At 38.9% G+C, this 14,042-nt stretch overlaps 1 protein-coding gene across 3 annotated transcripts in view; it reads right to left on the bottom strand.

Moving 5' to 3' along the window:
- slc35f1 (solute carrier family 35 member F1) overlaps positions 1-14,042 on the bottom strand; it is a 313,410-nt gene that overhangs the window by 197,062 nt on the left and 102,306 nt on the right. For all 3 annotated transcript variants that reach the window (XM_060821185.1, XM_060821177.1, XM_060821194.1), the window contains exon 2: positions 8,840-9,015. In XM_060821185.1, coding sequence (XP_060677168.1) covers positions 8,840-9,015 — 176 coding nt within the window. The remainder of the gene's footprint in view (positions 1-8,839; positions 9,016-14,042) is intronic.

Genomic DNA, 14,042 nt, shown 5'->3' with positions numbered 1-14,042 from the left:
GAGAAAAGGAGGAGGAGAGGGGACCTAATTGAGGTATACAAGATAATGAGAGGCATAGATAGACTCGATAGCCAGAGACTATTTCCCAAGGCAGAAATGGCTAACACGAGGGGTCAAAGTTTTAAGCTGGTTGGAGGAAAGTATAGAGAGGATGTCAGAGATGGTTTATTTACACAGAGTTGTGAGAGCATGGAATGCGTTGCCAGCAGCAGTTGTGGAAGCAAGGTCATTGGGGACATTTAAGAGACTGTTGGACATGCATATGGTCACAGAATTTTGAGGGTACATACATGAGGATCAATGGTTGGCACAACATCGTGGGCTGAAGGGCCTGTTCTGTGCTGTACTGTTCTATGTTCTTTGTTCTAACTCGGAAAGAGTTTTTTTTGCCGAGGGAGATGAAGAGTTCCCACTAGCAAGCAGAATCTCAAAGATAGTTTACCATGAATTACCACATGAACGACATACAAATTGGCATGACGGAAATAAGACTGAAGAAATGAATATGTGTTCAAATGATATGGTGGAGCCAGTGTTGGCCTGGGGTGGACAAAGTTAAAAATCGCACAACACCAGGTTATAATCCAACAGGTTTATTTGGAAGCACTAGCTTTTGGAGCGCTACTTCTTCATCAGGTGGTTGTGGAGGCTAAGATCATAAGGCACAGAATTTATAGCAAAAGATTACGGTGTCATGAAACTGAAATGATATATTGAATAAACTTGGATTGTTAAGTCTTTCATCTATTAGAAAGGGTCGCAAATTTTGGTTCATTAATATGATAATCGCAGAACTTCTTTTAAGACACCTTCTCGAGGTAACTTAAAATTTTATAACAAAAGGTGACAGTTCAGCTCAGACAATGCATTAAAGGTGTGAGGTCAGAATCTGTCTGTACCCCAATCCTGAGTCAGACTGGTTCTATTTTCAAAGTGGATTTCAGTAGGAAAGTGGAAACGAAATCAGATTCCAATATTAGTCTGGGCAAGGCGTTCATAGAACATATTTCAGATAGTTTCTCAGAACATGCTACATTCTTTAAGACCATAAGATAGAGGAATACAATGGCTGCTCTTCTATTCGATCATGATTGATATGTTGGAGAGTGGAAGATGGTTGTAAATTGTTTCAGGAATAAGTGAAACAGCTGCCTGGCATCTATCTGCATTTTGATCAGTTGCCCATCTAGTTTAGGCACAATCCAAAATCTATGCGTTCCATCATGATGTTCAATTCAAATTCGTCATTGGAGATGTTTGATTCACTTGCAGCAGCCACGTCTTCCTCGTGCCAATAGCATGGACATTCTTCATTGGGCTTAGTTGATTTTGTCTTTGATAGGACTCCTGCAGACTGACACTACAATGTCCAACTCAGTTTTAAGATTTAGATTTCTCTCAGTTAGTAGCTTTCATTAAATGGCCTCATTTCACAGGCTGCATAATAGTCTGTTTCTTAAGATGTCATCTGAAACACTGTTAAACTCATAGCATTCTATGAGGTGCTTAAAAGTCATGATGAATTCAATCACTAATTCTCCTTCCAGTTAATACCTCTTGTGAAATCTGAAACTCCCTGTGATTGTACAGGTTTTGGTACATGATGGTCTTCCAAAATATCAATTGAGTCCTGGCGTATTTTGTCGCCAGGTTGTCCAGCTGGAGAAGTCTTCTAAATAAATTAATAGGTGTAAACATGATGATCTAATCAGGAGTACTGAGACATGGTAGCGGGGTGACCAGGAATGGGAACTGAATATCCAGGGGCATTCAGTAATTTAGGAAGGTCAAAAATCACATGACACTAGGCTATAGTCCAACAGGTTTATTTGAAAACACTAGCTTTCAGAGCACTGCTCCTTTATCAGGTGTTAGTGAGAGAGGAAGACCTTAGACACAGAATTCATAAGGAAATGATTAAAGGGTCATACAACTCATGCGAACGAATTGAACACACATAAGATAGCTCTTACATCTTTAATCGATTAGAACAGATGTGCAGGTTTCAATTGATTAATATGTAAATTAGAGTCAGAAACAGGGGAATTCATAATGGGGAACAATGGCTGATAAACTACATACAGATTTTGATTCTGTATTCACGAAGGAAGGCCACAAACAACATATCAAAAATGATGGGTTTAGTGACAGGGAGGAACTGAAGAAAATCAGTATTAGAAAGGAAATGGTGTTCGAGAAATTTGATGGGATTGAAGGCCGATAAATCACTAGGACTTGATAATCTATTTCCTACAGTACGTCAGAAACTGGCCTTCAGAACAGCGGATGCATTGGTGCTCAACTTGCAACATTCTAGAGGTTTTGAATTAATTCCTACAGATTGGAGAAGGGAGACAAAGAGGAAACCAGGAATTATAGATCAGTCAGCATGATGTTGGTAGTAAGGAAAATGTTGGAGATCGTCATGAAAGAATTATTAGTTGAGCATTTGAAAAGCCTTGGCAAGATTGAATAGAGTCAGCATGGACTTATGAAAGAAAAATGACACTTGAAAATCTACAGGAATTCTTCAGGGATACAAGAAGTAGAAGTGATCTCAAGAACCAGTTTATTTTGACGTTCGGAAGGCTTTTGACAAGATCCAACATAGGAGAAGAGTGTGTAAAATTAAAGTGCATGTCATTAGGGATAGTGTATTAAGTTGGATAGAAAACTAGTTGGCAAACAGGAAATGAGTAGGAATAAACAGGTCTTTTTCCAAATGGTAGGCAGTGACCAATGGGGTACTGCTAGGATCAGTGCTAGAACCTAGCTATTCACAATATATATATTTACTGAGGGAAGTAAATATTACATCTCCAGATGTTACAAAGTTGGGTGAAAAGGTGAACTGTGAGGATGATGCAAAGATGTTTTAGTGCAATTTGGACAAACTTAGTGAGCGGACAAATGCATGGCAGATACAGTATCATGTAAATGGATAAACGAGAGGTTATATACTTTAGTAACAAAATTAGGGAAGTGGATTATTATCTGAATGGCTAAAAATTGAGAGGGGGAAATGTGCAATGAAATCTGGGTGTCTTCATGCACCAGCCACTGAAAGTAAGCATGTCGGTGCAGCAGATAGTAAAGAAGATAAATGGTATTCATAGAACAGGCTCTGCAGCCCAACAAGTCCATGCTGACCCTCTGAAGAGTAACCCACGCTGACCCATTTCCCTACTCTATTAATCACCCAATCTGCACATTTTTTGGATTGGATTGTGGAGCATTTGTTAGGGTGAATAGCTAAGATAGGAGAGTCCAAAACTAGAGGGCATAGGTTTAAGTTGAGAGGGAAAAGATTGACAAGTGACCTGAAGGCTAATTTGATCACACAGAAAATTTGGCATGTTGGTAAGGACTCTCACCAACTTCTACAGATGCACAATTGAAAGTACACTGTCCAAGTGCAAAACAGCATGCTATGGCAACTGCTCTGTCCAAGATCATAGGAAACTACAGAGGGTGATGTGTACAGCTCAGGCCATCATGGGAGCCAACCTTCCATCCATGGACTCCATTTAAACAACTCGTTGCCACGTAAAGGCTGCCAACACCATCAAAGATGCTTCCCTCCCCGGTAATGATCTCCTCCAATTTCTTCCATCAGAGAGAAGATACAGAAGCCTGAACGCACACGCCAGCACATTCTGGGACAATTTCTTCCCGGCCATTATTAGACTATTGAATAGACTCTCTGGCCTCAAATAATGCTGATTTTGCTACTGTTGATTTCTCTTGTACACATTGTGCAATGTTATCTGTACGCCTCTGCCTATATCTTTTGTTCTGTACACCCTTGCTTACTATGATCTACCTATACTGCTCATAAACAAAGCTTTTCACTGACAACAAATAAATCAATCAATCAGAGGGTGGTATGTGCATGGAACCAGCTGCCAGGCAAAGTGGTGGAGGCTGGTACAATTACAACATTTGATGGATTCATGAATAGGAAGAGTTTATAGGGATATGGTCCAAATGATTTAATACCTGGTTGGCATGGATGAGTTGGACTGAAGGGTCTGTTTTCATGCTTTACATCTCTAAAACTCTATGTCTCTAACCTTTCAATCTGCCATTAGAGTGTACTGGAAGAATTTACAAGTTCATATTCAACCAGTTTGTCTACATTGTGAATGCATTTTTCTTGATCATCAAGTCCCAGTTTGGAACTTTGGATTCAAGTGTCTGACTTAAATATCCACTACATCATAAGGCCTACAGCAATATTCTTAACCATGTTTAAGATTTTATGTTCTAACATATAATGTACATGACATATACATAGGACAATACTACAATAGATTTTTTAAAAACAAAACTTCCCTGTAAGGGTGCTGAAGTTATTTGATTTTTCGGTGATAAATCTCATGGAATTTTATCTGTACTAAATCTCACAGTTGGTATGCACTATACCACTTGAATATGCTCATGATATTATCACTATCATACCAAATGACTTGAGGGTATGAAAATCTCAGACTCCAACTTAACGAGAGCCATTCAAAGCATGACAAGCTGATGGAAGTGGGCTACTGTCTGTAATCAATTGTTTAATATTAGATGAGACATGCAAGTGCCTGTGACTCTAATATATGTGTATAACAGGTGCTGTATTAAATGCTTATTAAAATTTCCAAGACCACTTTATTGACACCAGGTTCTTATGTTGTAAAATCTAACATAAGATTGCCATATCATGTATTACAAATACTTTTCTGGAGGCAAAGCCTTTGCAATGGTGACAGATCATGGTACAGTGCAGTTTTTTTTTAAAGGGTCAGATATTTGGCAATCTCATTAAACATTGGCTTAACAGCAGCCTTGCTTTTCAAGAGGGTTGGCAAAATAACAACACTGATTTTTGAGAATAGAAATCTGTCAAATTCAACAGCCTGAAAGCTAAGTAGGTGACTTTCTGCTTAAAGTATAAGTTCTGTTAAGCCAGAAGCCCTGTCTCTCCTTTAAAAATAAATGAATTATCAGTCTGCTTTCTAGTTTAAAAGCAAATACAGAGCTCTTCTGAATGAAATGGAGCTTTTGAAACACTCAAATGCAGTTTTCTAAACTAATTAGTAATTGGTTCTATCACTTTGTCTGTCCAAATCAGAGGAAAACCTTGATGACATCACCACTCCTTATCAGGCGTAAATGCCACCTAGTGGCAGACATATACTTGTGCAGACTCTATCTCTTAAAGTAAAAGTACTTAAATACATTAAAGAAGCAGCAACAGTGAAAAATAATGTCCATCGCATGGTGGCAGATCAAACGCCAGTCAGTCTATTATACAAATGCTAACCTTCTGTGATAGTTATCTACTTGCTCCTATTCTACAGGTTTTATCAATTTTCCACTGTCTAAAATTAGCCACTTCACCTGGATTCTGTGGCCAACATCTTATTGGCTAGGGTAATTCAAATCCTAATAATGTTTTGTTTTAAAAATGATCTCCCAATCTCTCTCTTTGGTGATTAGTTCCAACTTAAGTCTTAGTTACCATTTCACTGTTAAGTGAAAATAGCTCCTTCCTGATTGATCTTATCAAAATCTTCTATAGTTTTGAACATCATTATTAGAACCTTGATAGAACTAAAGAAAAACATAAATTAAGTCCAAAAATTTGAGGCTCTTCTCATAACCAAAGTATTCATCATTACTATCACACTATTGAAATACAATTTAAAATTTAAACAGTGGGACTCCAATGGTATTTTTCTGTTTGCATCATTGGTTCCACTGCATTCCATTTTCACATAATTTTCCAAACAAAAATTTGTAAAAGAGAGTGCTTCATTGTACATATATAGGGCTACTGAGAATCATCAACTGTTACAAAAAGTAGAGAAAATGGTATTAATGCTGAGTAAGAATGTTAATTGACAGCACAACAACAATTTAAGTGATATCCGAATTCCCAACTCACCATCAGAAAAATGCATTGTACCTTAAAAAGAGTGTGGGATCATTACAGGAAGTCATACAATCTCACCCTTTGCAGGAGTCAGCATATCATGTTCTGAGACTTAAATATAGGTTTTGGGAGGCAATTTTAATAGTCAATGAGAAGTTACACTGGATTTTTATTGTTTAACTTCTCCTACGTAAATATTAACAGAAGCATTTCCAGACCCAGTGGAAATACCCTCCAGAATTATCAATTTCTCAAGCAATTCACAGAATCATAGAATGCTTATGGTGCAGAAGTCTATGCGGCCCATTGAGTCTGCATGCACCCTCTGATGAGCATCCCACCCGGATCCAGCCTTCCATCTATCCCCATAACCCCACATTTCCCAGGGCTAATCCACCTAGCCCGCAATGGATACGCAGTCTAGGTGGATTAATTACAATATGGGGTCATTTAGCATGGCCAATCCACCTAACCTGCACACCTTTGGATTGGAGGAGGAAATAGGAGCACTCAGTAGAAACACATGCAGACATGGGGAGAACATGCAAATTCTACACAGTCACTTGAGGCTGGAATCAAATCCGAGTCCCTAACGCTGTGAGGCAGCAGCACTAACCACTGAGCCATTGTGCTGACATAGTGCCTGCAGGATCTAGGATTTCACAGAGTCCCAATAAGTAACTCCACTCTGCACTGCTCCAAGGACTGACTTCAGGGTCATCAGAATGTCAGGACCTATATTTCAGGTTTCGACCTCAATATTGATATCTCAGCCTGCCATCGTCATCCCAACCTTGGGCCAAGATTAGCATATTTTCTACCCTCGCTGAACCATAACCACAGATGATCTAGCTGTACAATGCTATTATTATAAACATTTTAACTTCACTACCCAATATGCCTGTAACCATGCATGACCTTCCACCCAGATCTTCCAGTTTCATATGTCTCATGAAGAAGAATTTGACACATAAATGGTTATGTCATAAACAATAGAAGTTAATTGAATCAGCAAAACAAATTATTTATTTTAAAGTAAGTAAAGCTGTAATTATAGTTAATGAATGCTTTCAGGAATTATTGGGCATTAATAATATGTTACTTGGAGTATTTCTTGCCAACACCTAAGCATAAAGCACATTTGTTTTTTTGATATTTCCTATGAAGCTGTGAGAAATTGTTCTTCAATAGATTGTTCTGCAGGGGTAATTTACTGACTTTGTGTTGTTGGCAGGACAATCTCCTGCTGAGTGTGCATATTGGATATTTTCACACATGCTACACGCTATGTTCAAAGTATACTGGAAAATGGTGCAAAGTAGATGCTGAATTTTTGATATGTGCTCTCACTTAGAGAGACTCCCTGCTGAAAGTGCAAAGTCAGCAAACTGACCCTTACTTATTAGAATGTAAAACCAGAATTCTGTCATTCATGGGATTCATTTGAAAGAAACATAAGGTTCATCTGTGTGGAAGAACTTCTTCTAATCAGAGCATAAATCCTGTTATTTTTCCATAGGACGTGGTAGAACAATGGCCCAAACTAAATCAATGGAGAATTTGGGTTGAAAAATACAATTAATTTTAATCATGGAAAAAAGTTTCAGTCATTAGCACTCTCATGAGCAATTTTTATTTTAACTGGATAAATGTAAAATAATAGAAGTAACAAGTAAGTGGCAGCCTTGATGCCACTGTCTCTCCATGAAGATAATGCTCTGGAGCTAGATAACATTAAATGGGCCACCCAGCATCAACCTATGCTCCAGAAAAATAATCAAGGCAGACAATTCCTACAAAGTCCTACTGAATGACATTTAGAGTCTTGTACCAAAATTGGGAGAACAATCTAATTAAATCATGATCAAAATCAATGATCCAAGTACTGCTGTCAGCTTTCCTGACTGTGTCCTATCCTATAAGTAGGACAGACCCAGTTCACAGGTGACAGTGCAGTCATATATATCCATGAGAGAACATTGGCAACAATGATCACTACATAGAAGGCTTTTGGAAACAAGATCCCAACCTTACACTGACAAGAGCAGCGATTGTCTTTTGTGAGGAGCCCATTAACAATGGCCAGGGTTCTGGTGGGCCAACTGTACCCAGGGTTAGAGATGGGAGATAGGCGGATTGTGTCCTGCTTGGGGGATGAGCTGCTGTGCAGGGAGCGGGAGATGGGGGTGGGCCACCTCTGTCCAGAGTGGGAGATTGGGGATGGGCCGGCTATACCCGGGGATGGGAGAACTGCCTCTGTCTAAGTCATTTTTGCTCACAACAGATATTTGCCAACAAATCTGTTCAGGAATTTTCTGACACACCTCAGAACAGGGTGGGACTTGAACCAGGACCTCTTGGCATCACTACCACTGCACTATGACAGCCATTTACGTCACTCACTTTACCAATAAGTTAAAAACAAAGTTAGATGTCAACAATTACAAGCTGCTTGACCTCCATATTACAACGACAGAGTCAGTAATGATTGATGACGCGAAGCAGCAGTTGTTTTCTGAAGAGTAGTCTGACAAAGGGATGGGGTGTTAAAACTGCTGCTGAGATTGAGCATGGACACCCAGGTATTGTCCATGTTTTCTTCACAGACAGAAATTCATGAATATACTAAACAGAGTATCAACTGAATTAACCCCAAACCTGCACAATGTCTGCCTTAAATAGCATTGACCAGAGCTTTATCAATAAAGATAGACCATTAAGAATGGTTATTTGATCAGCACTGGCTAATTACCAGATCACACCAATCTCAAAATTACTGGATTAAATATGATGCACATCAACCTTTTAATTTATTCCTGAAATATGAAACAAATAGCAATGACATGTATGATTCATTTTTCTTTTTATCCATTACAATTACAAGTAGAAGATCGTGCAAAGTTAAGTGTTACTTACCTTGCCGTACGGCCAACGTGGTTGTGTAAACCAGGAACAGGAGGATGTAGTTAAGAAAGCTCTGAAATACTGGAGTGTTGGCATGGAAGTCCTCCACCAAGTACTTGCTAGTCAGGCCTATACCACAGATCAACAATGACAGCACCTGGCCCAGTGCCAGCGACAGCAGCAGCTCTCTAAAGGAACAAGTGATCTGCATATTAGGGCAAAATCAACGACCAGAAGACAAATTCTTTCACTGACTGACTGGCAACACAGTTCGCGCCCCAAGGGAGCCATATCACAATTAGGACGGAGATAAAACCAAAAGATTTACAACCTTAGTGAAACATCTAACTGCTCAATAACTGATTTTATTTTTACCAAGTTCAGAATTTTCAGCCAGTATGTCCAAAACTCAGAACAGGCAACTGTCAGCATGGATGCTTTCACAGCTCAAAGCCGAGGGGTAGAACTGCAGTGTAAATTCAAAGAAGCTGTGTTTTCTGGGAAATGACTTGTCACATCACCATTCTCAATGTAACCAGTGAAAGGAAAGTTCTTGACCTGTGGTGACAACTTCATTCATACTTAATACTCGAAGAGCGGGGTCTCATAAATTAAAACTTTCAAGAAAACCAAAGTTTATAATCTTCCAAAACAAAAGCTTGTTTTAATGGCATGGTGCTCTGTATCATTTCCTATGATGTGACTTTGAGGTTTAGATTTTAAAACTTTCTGCACATTCTTTACACTCTTACATCATTGGAGTTACCATAATATATGTTTTGGGGATTTGCATTGTAATCCATAAGAAAAACTTATAATATCAAAATAATGTTTAAAATATACCTGTTCCCAAATGGCAAAGCTTTCTCTGTTTAGGGGTCAAAAAACATGATCAGTATTCTTCTCCTGACCCCACTTTAACATCAGGACACAAGGAATCGTCATAGTTAGCTAATTCTGAGTTTAGGAAATGATGTATCTTCTAAGAATAGTTCAATACTTATCTTTCAAGAATAGATTGAAAGTTAACTGTGAGGTGCAGAATATTCATTTTTTATAAATTAATTAGTTTCACATATTTTAACACTGCAAAGTGCATTGGTATTAGTTGTTCATTTTTTTTGGATCTTTTTTCCTTAGTTTGGTTTAGAAAATGGCAAGGCAAATTCAGGTTCTTTTCAAATGTTTCAAAAGACACATATAGACTTTAGATTTAATCAGCAAAACCTCAGGAAGAAATAATATGGAATATTTCAATTTAAAGTGATTCTGAAGTAAACAACAAATGGTAAAATTTCGTTTCAGAAGCAGAAACAATCCTTCAGGTGAAAAGGTCCCGCCTTCACTTTTTTTTAACAGTTCATATGGATGTTAAAGATTCTATGTGTTTAATCAAAGAAGACCAGGGGGTTATCCTGGTGCTGTGGTCAACATTCTTCACTCAGCCAACAATAACATGTAATAATTCCCTAGTCGTCCCTCCCATTGTGTTTTGTGGATCATTGCTGTCCCAAATGGCAGCTACAGGACTCTAAATAACACCACTTCAGTACAAGGCAATTCTTAATACATAAGCTCTTTGAAATGTTTCTGAAAGATGTGATTAGGCACTGTGTATATACAGGTCTTCCAATGCACATGGAATGGCTTTGAATCAGTAGCTGCATCCTCATTTCTCCAGTTTCCCAGTTAAGTTCTGTGCAGCCTTCAGTACTGAACAAAGGTGCACCACATGTTACTGCTGCAGATTGGAGAGAAAATAAAGCGCTCCCTGTGCCATTTAGAGAAAGTGGCTACATGTGTTTAATGAGACTAACAGGCATTTTTTTTTAAAGCTTAGCTCTTTCATGTTTTGCAAATTCTCTCATCACAGGCAGAAACAAAATACAAGACCATCACATCAATATAATGCAGGCATAACTTTCAATCGCTATTTGACTGTCAGAACTGAAATACTTGAAGGTGTGTTTCTGCAGATGCTCCAAGTGACAATGAAGTGCTTTGATTTAAAATATTTTTGATTTACTGTTTTATGTGCATGTGTGTCCTGCTTAGCATTATGTGATTAAATTTACCTTTTAACTTTTAAAATATTTTTCACCTCTTCTGTTGTTGCTCCCCTTTGTTCTTTAACCACCTATTACTAGGCTGATTCATCGGACATAGAGACAAACTTATCAAGAATGGCTAAACAGGTTAGACCTTTATTCATTAGAGTTTAGAAGAATGAAAGGTGTGCTCAGAAAACATACAAGATTCTGACAGGGCTTGACAGGATAGATGTTGAGAAGATTCTTCACTAGTGGGAGAATCTTGAACTAGGGAGTATGTTTACAGAACAAGGGGCACACTCATTAAAAACTGAGATGCAAAGGAATTTCTTCTCCCAGAGGGATAGTAAATGTCCGGAATTCTCTACCATAGAGTATGGAGGCTTGATCACTGAAAGTATTTAAAAAGGAGATAGATAAACCTTTGAAATATCAGAGCTGGTGACTATGATGACCAGACACGAAACAGGACTTGGGCAAATCGACCATGATCGTGATGAAAGGTGGGGCAAATGGCCTACTTTATCTATTTAGAGTCGTAGCATTGTACAGTACAGAAATTTTGGTCACAACTCATCCATGCCGACCAGATATCCTAGTCCCAATAGCCAGCATTTGACCCATATTCTTCTAAAATGTGTTGCGTTCTGGAGGCCCATGATACAGCAATGATACCTAACCATGCAATTTTCAAAGTCTGTTACACCCAACTTCAATCTCACAGGCTTTAGAAACCATGCATACACAATCTGTTGCAATCAATATCTCTTTCAATAGTTTAGAACATAAGAAATACTTTAAATTTGAAATTATTCAGAAAAGATTTACAAGGATGTTGCTAGGTTTGGAGAGTTTACTTTACAGAGAGAGGATGAATAGGCTAGGGCTGCTCAGATGTTTCCTACTCAGATGCCTTTTAAATGCTGTGATTGTACCAGCCTCCACCACTTCCACTGGCAGCTCATTCCATACACGCACCACCCTCTGCACGAAAAAGTTACCCCTTAGGTTCCTTTTAAATCTTTCCCTTCTCACTTTAAATCTTTGCCTTCTAGTTTTGGGTTCCCCTTCCCTGGGGAAAAGACCTTGACAATTCACCCTATCCATACTCCTCGTGATTTTATAAACTTCTATAACATCATCCCTCAGCCTTCGATGGTCCAGGGCAACAGCCCCAGCCTATTCATCCTCTCTCTGTAACATCAAAAAGGAAGAGGCAATCAGATTCTAAACCACAGGAATTGATATCATCGTTAACATAAATCAAAAAGATCTGACAGACAGAGAGAATTCGCTTTAGTATGAGTACTTAAAAGGAGTGTAGTTGGGATTCATGGAATTATATTTTACTGTGTATTTCAAAGTCTTTAAATTTGTGTTATATGTACATTGATTTATTCCATTTTATCTTCAAAACTCTTCTGCAATACACTTCTGCTTTATTGTGAAAACCAAATCTGTAGCACTGTCTGTGCCTCAATAAAAGAAGACCTTGTTAAAACCTAAAAATAAAGTATCTATCAAGCCAGATTTCAGGGTGGTGTTTGATCTATCCAGTAATATCATTAGTTGATATCAAAATATCTCCACCATTAATGCTTAGATGCAGCAGCGTGTCTACAAGATTCAATGCAAAATTCACCAAAGTCCCACAATAGCACCTTTCAAACTCATGGCGGCTACAATTGACTTAGACAAGACCAACAAGGACATGGGAACGCACCACCTAAAAGTTTCTCTCTGTGCCACTAATGGCCTTGAGTAGGAAATATATTGCTGTTCTTTTGGAGTCATTCAGTCAATAACCTGGAACTCCCTCTCTAAGAGTACTAAGTAGAACTACACTAAATGGATTGAAATAGTTCAAGAAAGTAGCTCCCAATGACCTTCTCAAAGGCAACAAAGAATGGAAAATAATTCCAGTGATGCCCATTTCCCATGAATGAATAAAAAAGACTTCCATTCACTGAATGCCAGTTGATCTATGATCACAAGAAACCATCTTGTGGGCATTTGGCTCCCAGACAGCTGCATGATGCATTTGTCCTTTGACAGTCCATATGCTTCAGAACGTCTGGTCAATGTCCAGATTCTTTCATGAGTGGCTACTAAAGAATGAGGGTTATTTTCTGAGGAATTGGCTTTTCATAGAATCCCTACAAAATTCCAAATCTCACAAACACTAACCAGTGCAGCCAATAGTATAAAAAGAGGCCATTTGGCCCATCAATTCCACACTGATCTTCCTAAGCGCATCCCATCCTAACCCCATGATCCCACATCTACCATGGTTAACCCATTTAGGCCTACTCATTCTTGGACACTACAGGACAATGTAGCATGGCAAATCCACAATCTGTGCATCTTTAGATTGTGGGTAGAAACCAGAGCACCCAGTGGAAACCCATGTAGACATGGGGAGAATATGGAGAGTAACCCAAGGTTGGAATCAAACTCAATCCTTGGCATTGTTGCAGCAGTGCTAATCACTGAGCCACTGTGCCACCCACATAATGCTCATGCTTCTGATGTTCATTAAGCACTCAGATTCAGATGCACTATAGCCAGAACTATCTACAACATGGACCTGCATTAAAGAAGCTCTTGAGCACCCATTGCTATGATTGGTCAGGTATTGTGTTCCAGTCCAAGTGTATCATATTGTGGTCAGCTGCTGTGCACTCCACAATGTGAACATCCAAAGACGGCAGAAGTTGGAAGAAAGGGAGAACTTGGAATGCTACTCTTCCTCAGACGGGGTTCTCTAGCCACTCGTTCCACACACAGTCCACCCTCTGTGTGAAAAAATTGCCCCTTAGGTATCTTTGATATCTTTCCAATTCACCCTAAACCTATGCCTTCCAGTTCTGGATTCCCCTAACACAGGAAAAAGACCTTATCTATTTATCCTATCCATGCCCCTCATGATTTTATAAACTTCTATAAGGTCACATCTCAGCCTCTGACACTCCAGGGAAAACAGCCCCAGCCTATTCAGCCTCTCACTATCGCTCAAATCCTCCAACCTTGGCAACATTCTTGTAAATCTTTTCTAAACCCTTTCAAGTTTCACAATATCGTTCTGATAGGATGGAGATCAGAATTGCACACAATATTCCAAAAGTGGCTTAACCAATGTCCTGTACAGCTGCAATATGACCACC

Source organism: Hemiscyllium ocellatum, chromosome 3, assembly GCF_020745735.1.
Source record: "Hemiscyllium ocellatum isolate sHemOce1 chromosome 3, sHemOce1.pat.X.cur, whole genome shotgun sequence".
Classification (NCBI taxonomy): Eukaryota; Metazoa; Chordata; class Chondrichthyes; order Orectolobiformes; family Hemiscylliidae; genus Hemiscyllium; species Hemiscyllium ocellatum.
This window is presented reverse-complemented; position numbering and strand designations above follow the sequence as displayed.